The sequence below is a fragment of the Macaca thibetana genome, chromosome 14 (genome assembly GCF_024542745.1).
Source record: "Macaca thibetana thibetana isolate TM-01 chromosome 14, ASM2454274v1, whole genome shotgun sequence".
NCBI lineage: Eukaryota > Metazoa > Chordata > Mammalia > Primates > Cercopithecidae > Macaca > Macaca thibetana.
This window is the reverse complement of record NC_065591.1, coordinates 37,580,356-37,595,029: the sequence shown is the minus strand read 5'-3', so window position 1 is coordinate 37,595,029 and position 14,674 is coordinate 37,580,356. Positions and strand designations below refer to the sequence as shown.

General features: G+C 40.2%; 2 protein-coding genes and 1 long non-coding RNA gene across 9 annotated transcripts in view; 1 reads left to right on the top strand and 2 right to left on the bottom strand.

The window, feature by feature from the left end:
• Positions 1 to 14,674, bottom strand: part of LIN7C (lin-7 homolog C, crumbs cell polarity complex component) — a 385,573-nt gene that overhangs the window by 150,857 nt on the left and 220,042 nt on the right. The window lies entirely within an intron of this gene.
• LOC126934718 (uncharacterized) overlaps positions 1 to 14,674 on the top strand; it is a 136,597-nt gene that overhangs the window by 103,156 nt on the left and 18,767 nt on the right. For 2 of the 5 annotated variants that reach the window (XR_007719079.1, XR_007719082.1), the window contains one exon: positions 11,414 to 11,763. The exons of the other annotated variants lie outside the window; for them this stretch is intronic. This is a non-coding gene — a long non-coding RNA (uncharacterized LOC126934718). Of the gene's footprint in view, positions 1 to 11,413; positions 11,764 to 14,674 lie in introns of those variants that run through there. 5 annotated transcript variants of the gene reach the window in all.
• Positions 7,122 to 14,674, bottom strand: part of BDNF (brain derived neurotrophic factor) — a 69,971-nt gene continuing 62,418 nt past the window's right edge. For all 3 annotated transcript variants that reach the window (XM_050755471.1, XM_050755472.1, XM_050755470.1), the window contains exon 2: positions 7,122 to 10,832. In XM_050755471.1, coding sequence (XP_050611428.1) covers positions 10,068 to 10,832 — 765 coding nt within the window. In that variant the 3' untranslated portion in view covers positions 7,122 to 10,067. The remainder of the gene's footprint in view (positions 10,833 to 14,674) is intronic.

The following is a 14,674-nucleotide window of genomic DNA, read 5'->3' as shown; positions in this document are numbered from 1 at the left end:
TTGCCAAATACTTGTCCTTGTGTTCAACCAATTCCTAGAGTAATCTTACCCTTTACTTGGATTCTTTGCATATGGACCATCTGTCTGAAGCCCATGGATAGAAGTCTTTATACTCATTATAGAACATTCTTCACCCTTTCGCATCTAACTTCTGCTCAACCCGAGGGGCACATCCAGTCCTCAGCACCTTGACTTTACTACCTTATCTACCCCATCACCAATGGGATCTGTTCTTAAGAAACTGGGGAAGCCAAGATAGCAAACTGAGTTCATCTTTTGGTTCAATTCAATTCAACTGGCAGTGGAGCATGACCTTGAGATGACTTCTGAGGCTGAGGTGCAGCAAGGACTTACAAGTGATGTCTGCTATACATGGAGGAATGGGGGAGAGAAGGCTGGCGCTGGTGGCCAGGGCTATTGCAGACCCAGCAGGCCTGAGTCATTGTCCTTTCTCTTCTCCACCAATCTCAAACACAAAATAACTGTAAAGTATTGACCTAGAGAGGATTGGGCATTCCTGAGTTTTGCAAGTGGTTCCACAACACTCTGCCTATCTTCCCAATCCCAGCAATTCACAGGAAGCTCTTCAGATTGGCCATGAGGTTAAAGGGGTGACAACTGCCCCATATCCAAGTATTGGAAACAGCTGGCATGAAGCTCTAGCAACCCTACGATCAGGTTTTTCAGCACAGAGCAGGGTTGTATCCACTTTTGGAAAGGCCCCCGTGCAATGAGAGACTGTTTGCATGTTAACCCTTAAAAGCACAATCCAGTACTCTTTTGAAAGCTAAAAATTCTAAGCACCACTAGTGGTCTCTCTCTCTGATGGAAGCCAAATCCCTTGGACATGTAACTAGCTATTCCACTCCCCTCCCCCGAACCACCGCCTATTTTTTTTTTTTTTTTCCTTCTGTACTCAATGCCCTTTACACTTTTAAATTTTGCAGTGGTTTAAGAGTGGCTCCAGATCCAGGCTGCCCTGTTACTCACAAGTGTTGCAGCCTTTGCCAACTTAATTGGATTATCTCTGCCTTAGTTTTTTCATCTCTAAAATGGGAGTACTAAAACTACCACCTAGTTTATGGATTGTTGTGCAGTGAGAAAATCTGCATAAGATGCGTTGAACACTGCCTGCTTATAGTAAGTACTAGTCACTATAATTGTGCAATGGGTTAAATGTATGTCAAGGACATGGGGCAGAGGTTAAGGCAGGATTTTCCTGATGTGCCATGTCTATTTTTAGAAATGTGACTGTAGCCCCTTGTTTCTTTCAGACTACATGAGTTCATCTATTGCATCCTGGCTTCAGTCATTGCCATTCAGCTGGGATAGACACTTAGGGATAACGGGCTTCATTTGGAATGTACAGTCTAGAAAAACACCCTTTGTTGTAGTATATCTCTTCCATTTGCCTGGGTGTATGTAGTGGCCACAGCTTAACTGCCAAGCAATATTATTGCTAGTGGGGTAAACAAGAGTTATCTCTCTGAGTCTTCCAGAAAAGACAAAGTGACCCTGGATGCTAATGGCACAGATGAGATGCGATCTCTTCCAGGATTCTGAATATAAGAAAGTCTCTGAAGTGTGTACTAGATGAGCCCAGCTTATTACCAGTCAGCAGAGTGACTACCAAGAGTTCGTAAACACTTTCTGAGGCTTTCTCATGGGTCCATAACTTTCCTAAGTGCTTTATATGTATTACCTAATTTAATTATCACAAAATCCCATGAGGTAAGTGGGAATATTTTTACCTGTCCTTTGCAGGTGAGGAAATGGAAGCACAGAGAAGTTAAGTGACTTGCCTACAGTCACACAGCTCTTGTAGCAGAGTTGGGATTCAGACTCCACTCTTTATTATGTGCCCCCTGAGAGGTGAGACGTTGGATCCCAGAGGAAGCAGAGCTCTGAGGTCATCAGGAAGGGAAGCAGGGCATGAAGTGGGAGCAGAGGTGGATTGAACAAAAACATAGATTTCTCAGAGATTCAGGCAAAAAGGACTCAAGGCCAGGAGTAAACCAAAGTTGGATTGCTGAAATAAGGAGTTTCAAACCCTGGCATGCCAGTGAGGTTTGTCTCCTAAACTAGCCAAAGCTCCACTCAGAATGACCTCTTTACCATTCTGAAATATCTGCTGTTCCTCTGAGGAAATCTGCTGCTGAATGTGGTGTTGCTGTGATTTGTTATGAGACACGTTCTCAAGGCCATCCTCTCAAGAGAAGGAATTATCCAGAGTGCTCGGGGGTGGTGGTGAAGCAGGCTGGGAGCTGTATATCCTTGGTGAATTTATAAAGCCCCAAAGAACAGGATGCAAACCCATTTCATTCAGAGAACTCTGTAATAAACAGTGACTCTACAGGATGCTAATTCAGCAGTTTCATTCAGAGTTTCCTGACTCTGCAACTTGGCAAAACACAAGGAATCTCTCCTTGCCAGGTACCATGTCATACAGTTGAATGAGTTACATAAAACAAAGGTAAATGCATTGCCTGGCTTTGAAAGTAAGGTTAGAGACCGGTAGAAAGTTTGCATCTTGAAGAATATTTGGGCACCTTCCCCAAGGTATTTTCTGCCTGCTTGTCAGACAGTTGGTAATAATTTTATAGTTGCATATGAAGTAGAAACATTCCTTGGGTCACATCCTCCCCAACCACCACAGTAACTTGAGGTGCCTCCTGCTTTTAATCTTGTGGCAAGTGCCAAGAAATAAGGACACCAACTATGGAGGGAGGCAGGCGATGCACAATGAATTATCTCAGAATGCATCCCAGCCTTCAAGTGCTTCAGAAACCTCTTTAATCTCTTTTAATGGCAAATAATAAAGTAGGAAGAATGAAATTGTAGTCTTAAAACTGAAATTTACCTCCAAGACCATCCTCTTGGGAGATCCCCCAAGTTCAGCCTCTTCCTCTGACAGATGAGGGCATGGAGGCTCAGATACTGGAAAGGGTTGGCCAACCTAGTGATTGAACTACCAACATACCTGGCTCTCCAAGGTAGGCTTGTTAGAATTCAGGCTTCCGTATTGCCTAATGGATTGGACACCCTCCTGTCCATCCCAGAAATAGAAAAATCTTTTAATGCAATTTGCAGTGTAAAATGTGCAGGAGTGTGCACACACACATACGCATACACACAGAGATGGGAATAGCTATGTTGAGGTCCTCATTTCCAGAAACCAGTTCCTACAATATGGAAAAGCTTTGCCACAAAGTCTGGGGAAGCCCTTTGAATTTATAGTCTAGTCATTCTGGAGGTGTGAACCTAGATTTCCTCAGCTGGATGTTAATATCTGATTAATTCAGGATGCTGATTTAATTTGTGACCTATAAAACGCTATTTCACAGAGAATGGGCTGTGTTGGCATGTGCAGAGCCCAGCTCCCCAGATGGAATAATCTTTTCCTTATTAATTTGCTGCATGTTGCTTCTCATTTCTCACAGTCGTTCCAAATGTGTTACAAACGACTACATGCTCTGGGTCCCGAATCCACTACTGCTGTTGCTTTGAAAGGAAAGAAAAAAAATTGTTGAATATGAATGGCACTGGGCTTTCCTGGCTCATATTTGCATGCTCACTTTCAAACCATCAGTGCACTCTTCTCTTACAACACTAAGCATTGCTCCACCTGCGAGCACCCATCACTTTTGCGTTGTTTAGGAAATGCAAACATAGATGGTTTGATGTTTTCAGGGCCAAGAAAAGAGTTAGTGACATGATTGGGATCAGATCTCAAAGTTCCAAATTCTTGGGATGTGCCATCTTCCTATTATCTAGAACATGTGAAAGGCTGTTTAATCCCCTTAGTCGAATGATCCTCAAATTTGAGTGGGCACAGAATCACCTAGACGGGTTGTTAAAACTCAGATTGTTGTCCTCTACCCCCAGAGCTTCTTATTTAGTAAGTCTGGGATGGGAACTGAGAATTTGCATTTGTAACAAGTTCCCAGAGATGCAGATGCTGGTTGCAGTCCACACTTTGAGATCATTGCATGAGTCTAACTGGAGGAGAGTGTGGGTACTGTTATCTCCAAGTAAACACTGCTTGGTATCTGTTGGAGAAGGTCTCTGCTGGGTAAGGTTTCTGTTTTATGTCTTTTTCCTCTTCCCTTCCTGATATGCACCAAATCCCAGTTTAGCAACTATTTTTTAAATGTTAGGGCTCAATGGAGAATGCAGCTTGACTAAATAAATTTAAATGTGTACTGCAGTACTTGATATGGATTTTTTCAAATTGTGAGCACTTAAGCCAGACGAAAATATTTCCCCTGGGTTCAGACGTTCTATGCAGACCAGCCCCTGGTTTCTAAGGAACCATTTGAAATAGAATACAGTACCAAAGTGCAGAGCTGCAGAATCATCTTTATGTCCTTTCTAAATGTAGAACATACACCTCAAGTTCAGGATTTCAACTAACACTTTTTGGTCATTTACAGACTTGAGACAAGTCCTGTCATTAACTACAACATTGTGTGTGAGGCTTTTTTCAGGACAGATAGGCTTATTTTTCTAAAGGAAAGGACTTCTGTTTTGCCAGATATAAAATAGCAGTTCACACTTAAATGCAAAGGTCTTGTTTATTGTTTGTGTGGTGAGGTTTAATTGGAAGGCCTGCTTTTTACAATTCCATGGTACTGACGTTACCAAGCACACAGGATTGTTCTTAGAAAAGCAAATGCCAGGCTAAAGAGCTCCTAATCTGGTGCTCTGTGCCTTGTAAATAATTAGGGGGTGGGGGTGAGGTAAAGGCCTATAGAAATCCTACAGAGTGCCACAGAAATGGGTCTTCTCAATGATGATAATGTGTAAGGTCACAGTATTTTTTCTGTTAATATTTAAACATAGTCTTCAAGTAATTTACTGCAAATAATCACTTACTAAAAAGGACTTTGCCTTTTATTCCCTACAAATAATTCAAATGGTGGCCAGAATTGAGAGAATGGATGATCATACTCACAAGGCTGGGGATAGACATGCAGGCAGGGTGTTTATTAGAAGGAATGTCCACAAACATGGGCTGGTTTGGAGTGGCTTCACCCACTCTAGTTGCCAAGTTTAGCTATTAGGTGGAGAGTTCACCAACCACCAGTTAGTTCAATGTAACCAACAAAAGTCAGATTCCCAACCATTACCCCCAATTGTCCCCAAACCAAGCAGCCAACCGACCTTTAAAACCACAGTTTAAAAACCCACAGCTAAAAGGATGGCCTGTGTTCCATCAAACACTAATTTTGCTGGTCAACATTTTGAGGTTGGATCAAATCTGGGAATGGCTTTTTGCAAGCTAAACACTTCATCTTCCTAAATTTATGTACACTTATATTGTTTTTTATCCCAATTAACAGTCTTTACTTAACAATGGTTTGTCAAAATATGCAGCCATTTCCACTTTAACTTATAGACCAGGCTTGATGTTAGAACATGAGGGAGACATGTATGCTTTACAATAAGCTTAAACCTTAACACTACTGGGGGTGCTGGCTGAACTGAGGCAATGCCTGAAGCCATTTATTGCAGTTCAAAAAGTGTTTGACATTTTATCCAGATCTAGAAGCCACTTAAATGAATGAGGAACAATTTAACACTGACCCATTCTAAGATTTAGTCCAGGTTCTCATTCGGAACTGTCTTATTATTCATAGAATTAGTCTAGCTCATAAAAAGATTTCATAGACACAGCTAATCACCACAGAGGCTTATCAGTATGGTGAAAAACAACAGATCAAAGCAATGATCTGAGTTATTTCCAGGCATCTTAATAATTAAACAAGTTTAACTGCTTACTCAATGAATGCAGTACACATTGGTTACTCCTATTAACTCCAAGTTGGATAATTTAGTAGATGTCTCTATTTTGGTTTTTTCTCCAACCTCATCTTCTAATGAATGTCTCTATTTTGGTTTTTTCTCCAACCTCATCTTCTAATGAAAACTTTCAGTCATGTTTACCAAACTCGTTTAACTTCAAGTAATTTGGATGTCATGTTTAATTTTTACTTTTTTTACTCAACCATTTAAAAAATATTTTGATCCTCTGACTATGAAAATTGGTCAAGCCTGAAGTTTATCAAAGTTCTAATTCCATGGCTAGGCTGTCATGACGGGCAGTCAAGGGCTTCTCTTAGAGTTTAGAGTACTTTTCAAGTTCACTGGACAGATTAGGATAGAGTAATTCATCTCTTTCGATCTGTTTTTCCGTATACACAACACAAGTCAATGTTTGTTATGACTTTCCTGATCCTTATTTATAAGACAATACAAGAGGAAACCATGTGTGTATGTTTAGAAATAGAAATGATACATTGCACAGATATAGTTCACCACGTTATGGGATGGGTTGTCAGTGTTCAAATGGGGAGGCTGAAGAGTAAGAACAGATGCTTTTTTTCCTTAATGGCCCTTTCTCTGATTTAAAATCCTTCCATTTATTTCCCTAAGATTTAGTGATAACTTTAAACACTTTAACTAAATTACCCAGCGGCTTGGCAGCCATCACGGAGGCAAATCCTTTTAGAAATCCTAGCAATCTGTTAGATTGTGGGTACTATGATATAAAATCTGTGTGCTCCACGTACAAAAATTAAATCAGTGCTATGGATACAAATACATACTGCAAATGGCACCATTGCTAAACTGTGAGTATGTGACCTGTCTCCAAATATTGAATTTCTTTTTCTTTTTCCAGTACTTGACTTTCTAAATTTGGGCCAATTTATTCTCATTATCCCTAAGTAAACCTACTTTGATTTTTTTTTTAACAGTTATTTTATAATCAGATAGAGCCAGCCAGCCAGCCGTGATTCGTGGATCCTGATGTTGCTAGGATACATGGTTTGGTATCTGATGAAAGTATATCACTTCAAAGGGGTAAAACTTTCAAGTGTCCGAGAAAATGACACTCCCATCTTACAACATGGAAGACAGATCCAATCCTACAACTTCTCAAAAGCTCACAGACTGCAGGATTGGCCTCCCAGGCTTTCAAATAAGTATCCTCTCTGGAGGGCTGTTTAATTGCTAAAACTAGTCAGATTAGTCTTAAAGCAAGGAACACACGTATTTATAATAAAACACGTTTTCATGTTTGTTTTACAGTAAAGAGAAAAAAACCCAGAACCCCCAGATTTTATGTACTTTGAAAATATATTTAAAAACATTAAAAATTCTATATTTAAAACATATATTATATGTTAATTAGTACACTTAAATAGAACTTGTATTTACAATAGGCTTCTGATGCGGTTAAGTTTTAATGCCAATTTTTTTCAATAACATAATTATATAAATATACTAAAATACAATAAATACTGTTTTTTGTTTTACATGGTGAATAATATCTTTACCATAGAGAGAACAAGGCCACAGACATTTACTTACATTTTCAATGGGAATCACCATAAAAAAGCAACAGGCCTGCTGCCATGCATGAAACACTTCTGCCACAAAGAGACCACAGCAAGACTTTAAAAAACAAAACAGAACAAGAACGAACACAACAGAGAGAGATTTTAACAAAATAAATCTTAGGTCAACATAAACCATCAAGCATGTGACTGTGATGTATCTTATTGGGTAAAAGAGCCACTGACCACACAATTGCTGGATGTGTCTCCTATGAAACCACTTAACAGATCTGGCCCTTGCAATCCTTTAAGATTGTGATGGGGGTTTGTTTTAAATTCGTCCCTCGAAAGGAAGATGCATAAAGTTAACATACAGCAGATATTCCAAGAATTCCTTACATATTAAAAATAATTACAAAAATAATATTTTCAAATAACACAAAACAAACCTATACTATGTAAAGTCTTCCTTCTCAAAGAGGTATTCAGATGGTACTGTGAAAGACAGACTAGCTCTAAAAGAAAGATCGAACAAATTGTAATTCTTTGCTGATGGTATCTTCATTCCTGGGTTATGGTGAGCATCCTCTTTTGCTTATCCCTCACCCTACTAAGATGCAGCAATTGCTTGGGGCTTTCTGATACTTAAGGACGCTGGTCCAAGTGGTGATCACTAACATTTTCAGGTGTGAAATGGGCTGAATGGGCTTAGAGCACTAGTTTTCAGTGGGGATCCATTTTTCCAAGAACCACTATTTCAGCCTCCCAACTTGACTTCTAACCCAAAATGGCAGAGGTGAGGCAGGGACCCTCTCCATGAACAGACAGGATGGGAAGAAGGTTGCTGTGGCCTTCACTGGGGAGCAAAATTTTGTCAGCTCTGTCCTGGCCTCTTCCACTGAGCAAGGCACCTTCAAGTCTTGGTGTTCTGAATGTCCAGACACCTTCCCGAAGTCTTGTCTCTGGACAAGATTTCCTATGGGTCCCCTTGATCATTCGGCCTGAGTTTGGGGTTTCTTTTCCTGTTCCCTTTCCCCTTACCAAAAGTTCTCAAAAGATAAACCCTGGTTTCCTCAAGTCTAGTTTCAAAGCATTAAGTGTTCAGGTAGCAAACATCTTCTATCTCATTGCATCAATCTCATGATCACAAATGCCACATTTGGCTCCCAACCTGCTCCAGGCTAATCCAATTTTATGCAAAATTATCCAGAGGTGGGATGGAGGGCATAAGTCGGCTTGAGTGTGGTCCTCCAGTCGAGAACCTCTTGAGCACAGTTAGATAATGTAGGCACTTAAAGCACGAGGTCCAAGCAGCTTGACACATGTCATTCCAGAGCCACCTCTAAAGGGTCCTTCAGAGGCCTTCCTTTTGGAATGTCTCAAATACCATGCCCCACCTCCACCTAGACCTTGGGATGGCCACTCAGAAATTCCTCCCGCACTGCTGGTAAATGCTATGCCAGCTCCACATAGCCTCCATTTGGCTGTTCAGTCTCATGTCACTGGCAATGTGGATTCCTGTTCTGATCTAGGTGTTCCTGGGTTGATACAGGGCTCTACCTTTTGCTTGCAAGACATTGTTAAGCCTTACCATGAGTTTTTTTTTAAGCTTTACCATGATTTACGCAAATGTTTACTCCTTGTAAAAAATAATCTTCATTTTGGGGTTATTTTTTGTTGTTTTCTGTTCTAAAAAAAAAGTCACTGTTCTCCATGCTTATACTATGAGTGTGTCATGATGTGACACGATGTGTCCACTTGTTCACAGCAGTGGTAACATATTTTAGAGCGCGCAACTGATTTTTCTTCCTCAAAACAAAACAAAGAGGAGACCAGAGGGGGAGGGGGGGAAAGAATGTGTTCTGAGCAAACTTAAGTCCTTCTGTCAAAAGCAGCTTACTCTGACCAATGCCCAAAGAATGAGCGGGGCCTGGGAGGTGCATCATGGGATGTGGAGTGTGAGCATTTTTTGTTCAGTTGCCTTAATTTTTATTCACTTTCCAGTCATCTGATTGATATTGCAGACATCTTCACAACATACAAATGTATCTTTTATCAACCAGAATACATATTGAAGGAATTCTTTCCCCATCTCTACTCCCTGTGGGAACTAAAAAACAAAACAAACAAACAAAAAAGAAAACACAAAACAAACAAAAATATACCCCTCCCATCCCCCATCCCCTAAGCCAGTAAAGCAATGACAACAGCACCTTGACATTGTTTTAATTCCAACGCTATCAGAAGTTAAAAGCAGTAAAACAGATATAGTACTAACAAGAACGAAGATACTTACTGTCTAAAATGTAAACGGAATGTTTTGGTTCAAATTTTTGTTGTGTGTGTGTGTGTGTGTGTGTGTGTGTGTGTGTGTGTGTGTCTGTTTTCTGAAAGAGGACAGTTTATTATCAATTCACAATTAAAGCAGCATGCAATTTATTATTTTTTTTTAAACTTTTTATGTTTTCAATTCTTGGCAACGGCAACAAACCACAACATTATCAAGGAATGTAATGCAGACTTTTTAAAGTTGTGCGCAAATGACTGTTTCCCTTCTGGTCATGGACATGTCCAATAAATAGATTGTAGAACCACTGTACTGTATAAACTTCATTTATACATGCAGTTCATAAAATTATTTTTTTCTTAACTGAATAATTTACCCTGTTATGTATATATACAAATAGATAATTTTTGTCTCAATATAATCTATACAACATAAATCCACTATCTTCCCCTTTTAATGGTCAATGTACATACACAAGAAGTGTCTATCCTTATGAATCGCCAGCCAATTCTCTTTTTGCTATCCATGGTAAGGGCCCGCACATACGACTGGGTAGTTCGGCACTGGGAGTTCCAATGCCTTTTGTCTATGCCCCTGCAGCCTTCTTTTGTGTAACCCATGGGATTGCACTTGGTCTCGTAGAAGTATTGCTTCAGTTGGCCTTTCGATACAGGGACCTTTTCAAGGACTGTGACCGTCCCGCCCGACATGTCCACTGCAGTCTTTTTGTCTGCCGCCGTTACCCACTCGCTAATACTGTCACACACGCTCAGCTCCCCTCGGCGGGCAGGGTCAGAGTGGCGCCGGACCCTCATGGACATGTTTGCAGCATCCAGGTAATTTTTGTATTCCTCCAGCAGAAAGAGAAGAGGAGGCTCCAAAGGCACTTGACTACTGAGCATCACCCTGGACGTGTACAAGTCTGCGTCCTTATTGTTTTCTTCATTGGGCCGAACTTTCTGGTCCTCATCCAACAGCTCTTCTATCACGTGTTCAAAAGTGTCAGCCAATGATGTCAGGCCTCTTGAACCTGCCTTGGGCCCATTCACGCTCTCCAGAGTCCCATGGGTCCGCACACCTGGGTAGGCCAAGCCACCTTGTCCTCGGATGTTTGCTTCTTTCATGGGGGCAGCCTTCATGCAACCAAAGTATGAAATAACCATAGTAAGGAAAAGGATGGTCATCACTCTTCTCACCTGGTGGAACTGTAGGGAGAAAGCAGAAACAAGACAAAAAAACTGGTTAGGGCTTTCTTTCACTGGGATGCCATGTGGCCCATCTGATTGCAATTCCAGGCCATTCTGCAGGGTCAAGGTTTTTTTATGTCTTGGTGATAAACTCCAGCTGCACCAGACACAAATCAATGTCAGTAGCGTGCTGTATGTGGTTTAATATAAACCAGAGACGTGCAGTGTTTCCCCAAGATCTAGCATATAAATCTGAGATTAGATAGCTTCTAAGCAAGTGCAAAAATTGTGGCTTCAGGTTCTCCTTCCTCCCACTTTAGCAGCTTTGTAAGTTTAATTTTTAATGATCTCTGTTCATGCTGTCACAAGAAACACAAAATCAGAAATGTTACTAAGCAACAACTGCAAGTGTAATAGTAATTTTTTTCAAGTTAGCAACATGGTCCTTTGCAGGAATGTGTGACAGGAACAGCAGCGGCCTGAGGGGTCTGATGGGCCTTTCTAGCTCTGTGATGTCTAGGCATGAATAGCACAATAAAACAGCAGTTGGGGAACTATAAGGAGCCTTTAAATTGACTTTTCTTTTTCTCTTCCCACAGAGATACTCTATTATAGCAAAGAAGAAAGATAATTTCATTGAGCCATCCTGTTTTACAGATAAGGAAACCAAAGGCCATAGAAGACTTGCCTCATGTCATGAAGAAAGTTTATGTTAGAACTAAGGGCTTCCAATTCCACTGTTCTTTATTCTACACCTGGGTGGTCACAACTGAAAATGTTTTGCTTATTTCTAAACAGAAATCATTTTTGACATGTTCATTTTAATGATGTGTCTATGCCTGGGGCTGATATCATGAAAACAATGTGTCTGGTAAGGAGAAAACTGAAAAAGTCAGCATTAAAAAGGCATTTAAGTCAATTTCAAATGCTTCCCATATGCATACTCCACTTTATCTCCTCCAATTCTCTAAAACCCTTCACTCCTTGGCTTTTTCTGGCTAATACACACATCTAGCTAAGAAAGCTAAACTTTTCTTTTTACTGGAGAAGTGGTCCTGTGTGTGTGTGTGTGTGTGTGTGTGTGTGTGTGTGTGTGTGCGCGCGCGCGCTCTGAGTTTATCCTACTTTGTGGTATTTTACACATTTTGGACTAGGCAGCTAGTGCTTCTTTTTCTGCTTTTGAAGTTTCCTGGGAAGTCCCTTAAAAGCATACCACAAAATTAATCTCTTCCTGTTTGCCAGAGGGTTGCTCTACTCTAAATTTGGCTCTACCTCTACAAGCATGCTCTAGGAAGCCAATTAAAATGGATGAACAAGCAAAATGAAAACATACCTATGAACCAACCCAAGGTTACCGTCAGGTGGTGAAGGACTTCAGAATCACTTACCTGAAGTATTGTGTCTCTCAGCAGCAAAGAGTAGCATTCCCAGCCCTGACACTAATTTTATTCCTACTTCTCAGTTCTGAGGCATGGACTTACAAAAAGACACATCATGCAATGACCGTCATGCTATCCAAATAAGTAGGAAAAGGAACTGTTTATGCCCATGAAGTTTTACTGAATTCAAAGGCAACCTACCTCCAGTCAATAGGTCAGAATGCAGAAATGGCTGAAAACTCTGGTATTGAAAAGCAAATATTCTCCACTTTTGTAAGAAATAACATTTTCAACCACTAAGAGACTTTATTACCATCCCTAAACACACAAAAAAATTTATTTTAGATTTACTCTCACTTTGCACGAATAGCAAACATGCTTAGAACTGCTTAGATTGCACAGTGTTCTCAGATTAGGAAGGGCAAATTCGTTTGAATAAAATACAGATGTCTGTTCTGCTAATAACTAAATCTTTGTGAATGTTCTGAGTCCTGTACCATCAAAGAAATAGATCCTCCATGGGGGTTTCTATTTCTGGTAGATGGTACTTACACCACTGAATGAAAAAAGCTTTTTCCTAATATTCCCAGTCCAAATAAAAACAACCCAAGGGGCACCTCTTATTTAGGTCAACAAAAGGTTGCAAATTTGGAATACTTTAGCCATCTGTGTCACACTGGTAGAGACTTTCTGTGATCAGCTATTTTTTAATACCATATTTAATCAAATCTAAGATACCATAATTGTGAAACACAACATTTTATATACCACTAAGAAAGCAAAAATGCAGCCTGGGTGACAAGAGTGAAACTCCATCTCAAAAAAAAAAAAAAAAAGAATTAATGAACTATAGTTTAATACACATTTACTAAGTGCCCACACTAACTACTTAAAAATGGTCCAAAGTACTGAGGCATCTTAAGCTGTTGGAATATTGTTTTGTTATCACCACTACAGTAATGAGTCTTTGAATGATACCATTTTCTATACTTGGCTTCTAGTTTATTCTGCCTTTCACTGATCTTATCTTTTTATTAATAACTTTTTTATGAGAAAAATAAATAATGCTTTCTATGTTGTTTTCTCAGTTCCACAAGCAAATATTTCAGAGGGAAAATTGGCATCTGAGTAAATATTACTTGGCTTTCATTCTGAAGCCCAAACATGGGCATTCCTCAAGCTGAGCATCTGCATAGAATTAGGAATTAATAAAATGGTGACAAAGTCCAACCCCACATTGCAAGCCCTGCTCTCTGAGTGGCACTTCTGCAATTCTGTCTACTCACTTGCAGGCCTTGAAGTCAAATGGGTGCGACACCAAACTCAATACTTTTTGTCAGAACAGTGGTATCTCCTACCTTTTCTGTTTCTAACAATGGTTTCCTGATATTTTGGGCAACCCAGGCATAGGATAGAAATCCTGGAATCAAGTTTGACAATATATTTCCTGTATAGCCTTCCAATCTAGTCAGTAAAGATGTCCTGTTAATTTTTCCTTTAAAATATTTCTCCTGGCCATCCCTTTTTATCCATCCCACTGCCACCATCTTGGCTCAGCCCTCACCACCTCATTTTGTGACCACAACATCTCCATGCTGTATCAGACACTCTTTCTGCTCCATTCAACTCTGATGACCACTTCCTGGCTAACCACTCTCATATTATTATTCTCTTACACAAAAACTGGCAATGGCTTTTTTGTCCTATCTGCTCAAATCTAATGTCTTCTCTCTGATATTCAACACTCTCCAAAATCTGCCCTCACCCTTCTTAGCTAACTTTCTCAAACTACTCAATGCTTCATCACTTCCAGTCTGATCAGGACAGCCCTTAGAGTGCCATACACATTACTGCCTCCTGACTTATTCCATTCTTCTGACAAACTCTTCTCTCTCCCCCTCGCTCGCTGCCTAAATCTTGCTTATCCTTCATAATCCAGTTCAAACATCAAATCATGCATGCCCCTTTTCCTAATTACTCCAGCATACACTGCCTGCCTTCCCTAAAATTCCACATCTTGTGTAGTACTTGATTCCTTCTCACTTGTTTTTTTGTTTGTTTGTTTTGTTTGTTTTGTTTTTTGTTTTTTCCCGAGACAGAGTCTTGCTCTGTTGCCCAGGCTGGAGTGCAATGGTGTGATCTCAGCTCACTGCATTCTCCGCCTCCTGGGTTCAAGCAATTCTCCTGCCTCAATCTCCCAGCTAGCTGGGATTACAGGCACCCACCAAAATGCCTGGCTAATTTTTGTGTTTTTAGTAGAGATGGGGTTTCACCATGTTGGCCAGGCTGGCCTGCTCACTTGTTAATTGTTAACCATATTTGCTCATTCTGGTCAGTCTTCAGCTGGAAGGTAAGTTCTTTGAGGGAATGGATCATGTCTGAGCCCCCAAAATGCTTAACTGAGAAAAATGTAATAGCAGTACTCAGTAAAAACTTACTTATAGGTTTATTAAACTAAGAGAAAAGACAGTTTGAATATAA